Source organism: Cyprinodon variegatus, unplaced genomic scaffold (assembly GCF_000732505.1).
Source record: "Cyprinodon variegatus isolate N-32 unplaced genomic scaffold, C_variegatus-1.0 Scaffold1048, whole genome shotgun sequence".
Classification (NCBI taxonomy): Eukaryota; Metazoa; Chordata; class Actinopteri; order Cyprinodontiformes; family Cyprinodontidae; genus Cyprinodon; species Cyprinodon variegatus.
The window spans coordinates 29289-39062 of NW_015151501.1; the positions used below are offsets into that span (position 1 = coordinate 29289).

The 9774-nt window shown below is 38.9% G+C and overlaps 1 protein-coding gene across 1 annotated transcript; it reads left to right on the plus strand.

The window, feature by feature from the left end:
* Positions 1 to 5702: 5702 nt before the first annotated feature.
* camk2n2 (calcium/calmodulin-dependent protein kinase II inhibitor 2) lies at positions 5703 to 8924 on the plus strand. Its single transcript, XM_015399800.1, has 2 exons — positions 5703 to 6133; positions 6563 to 8924. The coding sequence occupies exons 1-2, from the start codon at positions 5965 to 5967 to the stop codon at positions 6631 to 6633; spliced, it is 240 nt and encodes a 79-aa protein (XP_015255286.1). The 5' UTR covers positions 5703 to 5964; the 3' UTR covers positions 6634 to 8924.
* The last annotated feature ends 850 nt before the right edge of the window (positions 8925 to 9774 follow it).

Sequence of the window (9774 nt, forward strand, 5' to 3'; positions counted from 1 at the left end):
TATATATATATATATATATATATATATATAGCATATATATATATATAGCATATATCCTTATAACCTCAAATACACACTTTTTATGGTACAGCAAACAGGTGGTTTGCCAAGATATTCAGCTTCTGCTGCATATGGGAACACACCACAAGTAAAACATCCATGCAGATAATTACTGGGATAAGCCAACAGGTTGAATGTGTCCTGAAACAGACTTCTAAAAGCCATTTTCAATATAAGTTCTTCATCATCTACAATGTCATCCAAAGATGGACATCCTGTTGTAAACTAAGTGTTTGGAGCTACTTATGGCCTGATATAACGGTAATGGCTTTATCAGCTGTTTTCCCTCTTTATTAAAGCGTATTCTCTCAAACTTCATCATTATGAACTTTATTTGTAGAGCACTTTAAAACAACTAACAGTTGAAAACAAAGTGTGTAACATAGCTAAAAATGATACACAATAAAAGAATAAAATACCGCATAGAGATATAAAATAAGGCAATAATCAGAATTTGTTTAAGCTAAATAAACAAGGTCACAACAATTAAATCCTGCCAGTGTTAGAAGCCAGCGAATAAAAGTAAGTCTTGACCAGTGATTTAAAATTTGTCAGTAAAAGAGGAGCAGCGATAGAGAAGGCTCTGCCCCTCTGAATGTCCTCTTAAACCTCGGTACCTGCAGCAGCTACAGTTCTGCTGACCTGAGGGACCAAGCAGGCAAATCAGGCTCAGAGAGGTAAGACAGGGCAAGGTCATTTAAGCACTTATAAACAATATTAAGACATAAAATCAACTGGACAGAAGTGATATGATCATATTTTGGGTTAGCAGTTAAAAGAAGAGCAGCTGCTTTTTGCACCAGCTGTAGGCGAGACGGCAAAGACTTTACACACCAACATGGAGTCCATTACAGTAATCAAATCGAGATGAAATAAAAGCATGGATAATGGTTTCAAAGGGCTGCATGAAAGAAAAGGTTTAAGTTTTGCCAATAGTCTTAACTGATGAAAACAGGATTTGACATCTGCTCCAATTTCATTGTGAACTGTAATTTTTTTCCCAGCTTTTTTTCTCCTTTTTTTTCATTACACTGTCACAAGTACAGAGCAACGAAATTTACCTCTGCATTTAACCCATTCCCTTGGGGAGCTGCCATCGTGCGGCGCCCGGGGAGCAGTGTGGGGTTAAGTGCCTTGCTCAAAGAGACAGAGTGGCAGCCTGTGGGAGTGGGGCTCGAACTCAGAACCTCAGGATTCTAACCACTAGGCTGCCACTGTCGCCAATCTTTTCAAACACAGATGAACATTAACAATGCTCTAATGGATGATTATAACGTTAATCATAAATATATTAAAAATTATAACTGTTTTTGACCGAATGTCAATATGTATCAGTGGTATTTAAACGTAGGCATTTTAAAAAAAAATCCCCAAATACACCAGTAAGAAAACAGATTTACTGAAATGTGTGATGTTGAAATCCTACGATATGAAAACAACAAACATGAAACATTACATTCATGAATGACAGTCCAAAGGGCTTGATGTTAAGTCGAAGAGAAAGCAAAACAAAAAAATTGATAGGGCAGGTTAGTCCAGTTTCAAATGATGGGACTCCATAGCTTGCACAGCTTGATCAGCGATCAACCACCCAATCAATCTTTCAATGACGTTACAATCAGCACGATATCTTGCACAGCTTCTTTAGACCCTTTCATTTATGTCACAAGAGTTTAGAGTGAACCTGCTTCTATCAATGAAAGGAATAAAGGCCAGTGTTGAACCTGCCAATTAGGGGGGTTCCTGTTAAATGCCAGTCAAGCTTCACAGTAGAGTGTAATGAGCAAAGAGCCTATCGGAGAACTTGAAGACAGATTTACCCCATTATATCTATTCTAATGAGTTGGTCAGAGACACTCACACATTATACATGTTTGAAGTCTCTTTGTGGGGCTCTATGTGAAATTATCCTATTCCTCCTTGCTAAGAGCAGCAGGCACTGGTTCCAATGAAGGGTTAGGGACCTCTGCTGATTATGTACAGCTCTCCTAGGGTAAATGCATGTCTCCTGCAATCTCCAACATTGCTCCTCAGACTGTGGGGGGAGACACATCAAACTTTCTTGCAATGTCAGAAACTGATGTGCTGTGCTGTAGAGTTGGACTGACTGCAACCTCTGCAGAACCCAGATGTTGCCCCATGCTCTTACTACTGACCCTGGTGTTGGCCAAATGCAAAAGCACTAAAAAGAAGTAAAAAAAAATGTAAAGGGTGTTACTTTTTGGAGCCTCCACCATTGTATCATTGTTTTCCTTTAGTGTACCTTTTGATCATTTCATTTACACCAAGATACTAGCTAACTTGCCTTACCTTAACTTGACTACCTTAACTTTCCACATAGCCCACCAGATCAGTAATCCAGAAGGTTAATTTACTGGATATTAAACTGTGAATAAATTGTTTGTTTCTTTTTTATCAGTGTTTTTAATAGTTTCCCGATACATATTTTTTAAATAATATTTTATCATTCATAATATTAATTTTAATGTTGCAAATAAGCCGTGCTAGCTTAAATAGTAGGTGCCCAAATAAAACTGTGAGAACTGCTGTAAAACCAGCTATGGATAAAAAGTCTACTGAGACCCATCACTTTAGATAAAAAAAAAATAGAAAAACAGTCAATGACCTGGGCTGTCTTGATACACCACTTATTAGAACTCTTAAAGCAAAGCCCCCATTCTAATAAAACAATATCTCTGCTGCATCCCATGGCATTCAGTCCAGCAAATGCCAACTGTTTTGAGAACAGATTTAGCTTGTTGGTAGGTTTTTTGAGGTTGGACTTGCAGCCTTGCACCTGTGTAGCTTCAAAGTGCTGCACACTTTCTCTATGAGCATTTTTTTATTCAGCTGTGCACTTACTGATCCAAGACAAGGATCTGTGTCAATCCCTTAATAAACTGGAAGATGTTATTCCCTGAGAACCAACAGCAATAATCTTCATGAAGAGAAATGAAGACAGAGTGCTTTGTTATTCAGTGTGTGCAGAGGGCGTGAGAGTAACTTCCTTATGTATAGGCTTTATTAATAAGGTTTTTTAAATTCCCCAGCATATAAAAGCTGGATCTATCTTTCCTCCCTAAAAACAATAAACAAACCTGCTAACATGCAGTCATATACATGCCTTAAAAATTGCAGATAATTGCCAGAAAGTAACAACATTTATGTATAATCACTAATCTCCAAAGAGATCTTGCTGTATCTCTCTAGCCAAAACACACACTCTGATACACCTACGCAGAGGGACAAATTGATCCTGGCTCTGAGCTCTGGGGTCGTTATTGGTGTTTTTCCTCAGCTATAATGTTCCTCCAGGAGGAACTCGATGTGTTTACACAGAGTGTGGAATATTTTTGAGTCTATCTATATGGCCAAGTTGTTATTTTAACCTTATGGGGACACTGTAAGGCCAGGAATATAGTAGGTTGTGGGGACTGACAGGTACTTGCAGGGACCAGTCAACTAGTCCCAATGGGGAAAAGTCATCTTGGTTTTGGGGTTAGGTTTAGTTTGAGTTAAAGTAGGGATCTGGGTATAGTTGTGCAAAAAAATGCAAAATGTATAGAAGTCCTTGGAAAATCCCCGTAGGGATAGTTGAACATAATGTATGAGTGGCTGTGTCTGTGTATATGTGTGAGAGAGGAAGAGATAGAGAGGGAGAAAGAATGTGTAATTTATTTGGTTCTGCTCCTTGAGAGAGAGAATGGGAGTGACTCAGCACAATGATTAATTTGTCCTTATAAGCAGTGCTCTCAGAACTCACACACACATATGCACACATTGGCTACTTTAGGGTGGTTGACCTTGTCAGAGATGCTGAGATCTATATAGCGAGGAACATCATTAGCAACAGTTACCTGCTATGACAGAGATAAGCTGTGATCAGATGTGACATGAACAAAGCAGTGCATCCAGTTGGTACAGTATATTATGCACATATGAAGCAGCATCTGGTAACATCTCAGGGCAGTAGGTAACATTTATTCCAACAGTCCTGAAATTAGTAACAAAACAAGGAAAATGCACCTGGTCTTTGTTTCAAAGATATATATCACAGCTCATTGATGGCAAAAGGCTGCAGTTTATGAAGAAGGAGCAACTTTGTTTTGAAAGAAATCTGCAGGGACGAACCCGACATCTTAAAATTCAGGAGCCCTTCAATCAAAATGATGACATCAGTTTGCCATAATGTAAGTGTGGTCATTTGTGGGTGCACAGTGACACACTCATTCTCATCTTGCTATTCCCATGAACTTTAATTGATTTTTAGCCATTTTCAACCCTTTCTATTCCTACTACTTAAAAATAACGCTACCATAACCATTCCCGTGCATACTTAACTCTTACGCGAACTTAATTCACACCTTCGACTGAACTCCAGCTGGAAGCAAAATAGGAACTGAGGACCAGCAAAACGTCCACATTTTGGTACAAAGGATCCTCAGTTGGATGGTGAAATTGAAAGTACCTGCAGGAGCACCCGCAGACACACACACGCATGTTAGGTTTCATTATTCCGGTGGAGATTTCTATTGACTTCCATTCAATCTTAGGCGATTTCAACAGCCTGACCCTGACTCTTACCCTAAACCTTACCATTTTGGGTCCCAAACCCTAACCATGACTCAATTCATACCTCCTCCAAGGCAGGGGCGGAGCTAGATGGGGGGCAAGGGGTGGCCGTTTCTTTCTAATACAGATGTTTGCAACATTAATAATCTCAAGTGCAATATTAAAAAAAAAAAATGTTCATATGTTAACAATTACTTGACAAAAAAAAAGTAGTTAATTATATACATCAATATACTAACATTAAAAATGATAAGAATTAAAAAAAAATAAATAGATTTTGTGTTTTATGGGGTAAAGAGAAAATGATGTGTCTATGCAAGTCATCTAGGAGTCTTCAGTGAAATCATAGATAAATAACTATTTTAATAAAAACTTATTGAATATTCAATTTATGTAGATATTAGTGCTTGTAAATATCAATTTTATGCATAATGATTATTAATAAATTTAGGTAAGTAATAACAATGGAAAAGATGTTCGCCCAAAACTCAAATCTGAAAGAATTTTATCCATTATACATTTTATATAGAAAGCATAGATGTTTGAATATATTCGTCTATTTGTTAACAAAGGCAATGGGAAAGTATAATTTGTCTTTATTTAGAAAATATGGATGTTTTGCTTGTTAATTTTCCTGTTGGAACAGAGTAGATTGAACGTGAGGTTTTGGTGCTTATCTGTTTTCGGCCACCCCTCAGTGTACATTGGTTATTGCCTGGCCACCCTTATAAAATTTTCTCGCTACGCCTCTGCTCCAAGGGGACCTGGCAGAGGTCCCCATAAGTTAAATGTTCATTAAGGCCAGATTATGCAATGCACATCTGGCTGGCCCCTACCAACATGCACAGTTATGTCGGATGGAAGCTATTTTTTCTGATATTAGTGGTAAAATGCCCAGCAGGGCCTGATCTAACCGGAGCTATTCCACCACTAGTCTGATGGTGTCACTCTTGCTCCTCGATCACTCTTATTACCCAACTCTCCCCCCCACTGGCACGCGCACGCTCTCGCGCTTCAACCCCGGATGGATGACTTCACCGCTTCGCCTGGGTTTCCTTTATGATCCCGGGATCTCCCACATCCCTCGCCAGACATCAGCCAGCAGCACCACTGAACGCAGCTCCCTCCCTCCCTCTCTCTCTCCTTCACGCATAAACACCATCTCTGGCTGCAGCTGCACCGCATCCACAGACCTCCCCGCACCGGGCTCCAACCTAAGAGAAGAGAATAACGGCTGCAACTCGCACCAAAGGGGATCTACAGCAACTCTTCCGAGGAGGGAAGACTACTTTGTGTTGCTTTTTCTTCCTTTCCTGTTCTACCCTTGCCGCGATGTCCGAAGTGCTGCCATATAACGAGGGGAAAATGAGCGGCTACGGAGCGGACAGCGAGGTCAGCCAGATGTCCTTTAGCTGCGGACTGCAGGACTCAAATGCCTTCTTCGCTGCGTCGCAGGCGAAAAGACCCCCAAAGCTGGGACAGATCGGCAGAGCCAAGCACGGTAAACGATGCTCTACACTAAAATCCATCAAAACTTAAAAAAAAAAAGATGCAAAAAACAATAGCATATAAATAAATTGAGCATATGTGTTAGTGCGTCTGGAATAATCCAGCCAAATCCATCAGTGCGCAATAGAGCTCTTTATTCTAGATGGCATTATGTTTAGATTCATAGACAGATTATCTCTGTGCAGGCAGGGACACACCCTGAGGGACTCTTTGTTAAACCCTAAGAATAAAAGGGCCATTAAAGATGCGCCTTTAACCACAATATGTGCCAGCATTTACTTTGGATAGCTCGTGCGTCTCTAATAGACACGGATAAAGGGAAAACAAAGCGTGTGGTGTGTTATTATTGTAATCTTTTCTTGACTCTAAAGCACTTTAATATAAACATCGTCATTTCTTTTTTTCTCCTTTATGTCAACAGTGGTCATCGAGGACGACCGAATAGACGAGGTCCTGAAGGGAATGACGGACAAGTCCTCACCCGGCGTTTAAAGCGTCTCTGATGGCCTTGCAGACTTTTTTAATTTTCGATCACCCGATTTGAAGCACTTGTCGGCTGTGCATGTTCGAGGATTGCAGGAGAGAGGGAGACAGATGAAAATTAAAAACATGGGCAGCTCTGAGCAAGAATGAGGATGATAAAAGGAGGAGAGTGGGGAAAAAGGAGGGTAATGGACAAGGCTTTGAGGGGGAAAAATAGACAGAGGTGAAGAAAGACTGGTGGACTCTAGAGGAAGGGGAATAAAGACCAAGTTTTATTGTGGGATTGCTGGCAATTCTTCATAAGAATCCCGATTTTAACTATGTTGAGATGGCTGCTGTGTATCTCAACCTCTGCTGACTTAAAATGATGGATTAACTTGTCATTTTTTCTTCACGATCATCTCTTTCAGTTGTTCTTTTCCAGAAATATATATATATCTATATATACATAAAGAAGCGCTGTAAACAACAAAAGACTGCAACTATAGAGGGCAAAACTAAATCCGGCCCTATTTCAGTAAGTTGTACAATAGGTAAAGCTATAAGCTCTTAAACGACCCCCCTCCCTGTTCCTTTCTCAGCCCTTTAGGCTTTGTTTTGTTGATCCAGTCAGCCACGAATTTTAAGGGAGCTGTCCTTTCAGCACTGATCTAATGCATCCCCTGTTGCTGCTAATGCTTTTACAGAAAAACAAAAATCAACCAAACTTTATAGAGTAAAAGGAGATTCATTGTATGTATAAAAGACATATTATCCGAGGATGGTGCAATGTTTATATCTTCTGTAGTGGAACCCCCCCTTTCCTGTTTGTTTCAGTGTCTAAACAGCAGACAAACAGAACACTATGCTCATCCTGCAGTTACCCCTCAGTGGTGAATGGTGCAGGATGGCACCTCCATGTAGCTGATTTATTCCTGCACATATCTTTTTTTTTCTCCTCCTCATTTTTATTTTATTTTATTTGTTTGTTATGCATTTCTTCAAATATCTACAGGGGCCTACAGAAATGTGGAGATTTCCTGTATATGATTTAAATATTAGCCATGAGAGTCATGGGGTAAACACGGTTTGAGAATTTTATTTTCCAGTTCTTAGTGGAAGTAGCTTTTTATTTATTTTATTTCTTTTTTGCCTCCATCTATTTTGCATGAAGAGTCCCATTCTGGTGCCAACGCAGGTGCCGCAACTTGTAACCCTGGCACGCTTCTTTTTAACAACAACAAAGAAGTCATATTTGTATTTTTATATCTAAATATTTGTTATTTGAATTATATGCTAGTCTATCGTCTTACGGTTCATCAACAAAGATATTTGTACTTCAGAGAGGGTTTGACTATAGGGACTGGGCCTCACACTGGTAAATCTCAGTTTAGTAGACTGGTCTTGTTCTATATCAAAGGTCAGGCTTTTTTTAAAGACTTACTGAATGTGTCTGGGTTTTTTGCACACATCAATGTTAAACTATTATTAAGAAGTCGTATACTGTGAGTTCAGCTTCGTTGATGAATTTGTTAGAAAAAATATGGCAGTTTTAGAGTATATTGCACTGTTTACGAGTATCCACAAATAACGCATTGTTATTTGACCTATTTTGAACATGACAATTTTTTTGTTTTGTTTGATTGATTTGTTTGACTTATTTTATTTATTTTGTACCATACTTTTCAACAAATGGTTGTGCATGAAACCTTAATATTTTCAAATATAAAAAAAAAAACATTGTTTTACGAAGCAAAAAAGCAACAAAAATGTCATGACATTCTAAGAATGAGTCATTGTATATTATGATGCCATTTTCACTGTATTTGGTGAATTAATAAATGGTGACAGAAAATGTTAATGCGATTCCTTGACGTGGCTTTTGTTCTGAGACATTCAGAGAGAAACAATGAGCCAGCACTTAGGAGAACTAGATCCGTTCTATGAATGAGACTGAAGGCAAAAAATAAAAGGTCACAATTTGTACCAAGTTAGCCACTGCAGGTAAATCTAGCCTTAGCCAGCCAGGGAGAGCTTGCATCATTGCCAGTTTGGGCCTCTGCAGCTTCTGGAATGATTAGCTATGGTCCTAATGATAGAAAACACAGATCCTTAATTAAAGAGACACAAATGAATCAGTGATCCAAGACTTGAGCTGTTAAACAGCTCTGTGCTGGCCTACACAAGTGAATCCATTAAATCACAAATCCCCAGTGAGCCACAACTAGGCACATAATCGCCCATAGGCATGTGCATGCTCACTTTACACAGCGGACTAATATATCAACTCTACAAGGTAAAGGCACATTTTAGGATCCTGAAAGTTATGTTTTAAATGTCATAATTTATCACAGGGTTAAGCTTATTGAATTTGTTCTATTTGCTATATCCTTCTACGGAACTGAATTTATCTATCAGAAAAACACAGGGCCAGTGATGACTGAAATCATTCAGTTTTTGGACCAAGTGTGTCTACAGAAGACAGTCATCTGACTTGGAAGAAGCAGAAACAGTGTAGGTTTCTGGCTCAATATTATTTCATTTTTTTCCTCTGGTAACTTAAGAAATACTCTGACCCAGGTGGAGAATCACTACCTTGACACAATGAAAGATCTGCAAATTCCCTGTGCTACAAAACAAATTATAGATCTTTTTCAAATTTTACAATGTTTTAACCTCCTCCTCAGTGTATTTTAACTCTGAATTTAAGGGCATAAAAAAACAGAACATAAGCTGTAAAGAAAGGGAAACATGGGTCTCCTTGTTTCCCAAAACTAAACAGTGTGTCATAATTTGGTTGTATTTAGCCCTTTAACTCTAACATATACCATGCATAAAGTTTAAGACACAACAAGGTTATAAAAGAACGAGGTTTAAATATCTAACGGAGGACTGTTCAATGCACCATCCGGAGCTCTACCAACCTGCCAAGACCCACCTGTCCTCCTAAAATTGAAAAGTGATGCAAGAAGATAATTAATTAGAGATGTTCAAGAGATATTCAGGGTTACTCTGGAGCAGCTGCAAAGATGCAGAGCTCAGGTGAGAGAAGACCACTGTTATTTGTGGACTAAAAATCTTGCTGTAATGCAGCTTAATGTGGCAGGGTAATGTGGAAGAAGGTATTCTAGTTAGATGAGAAGGATAATTTTTTACTTTATTGCATGCAAA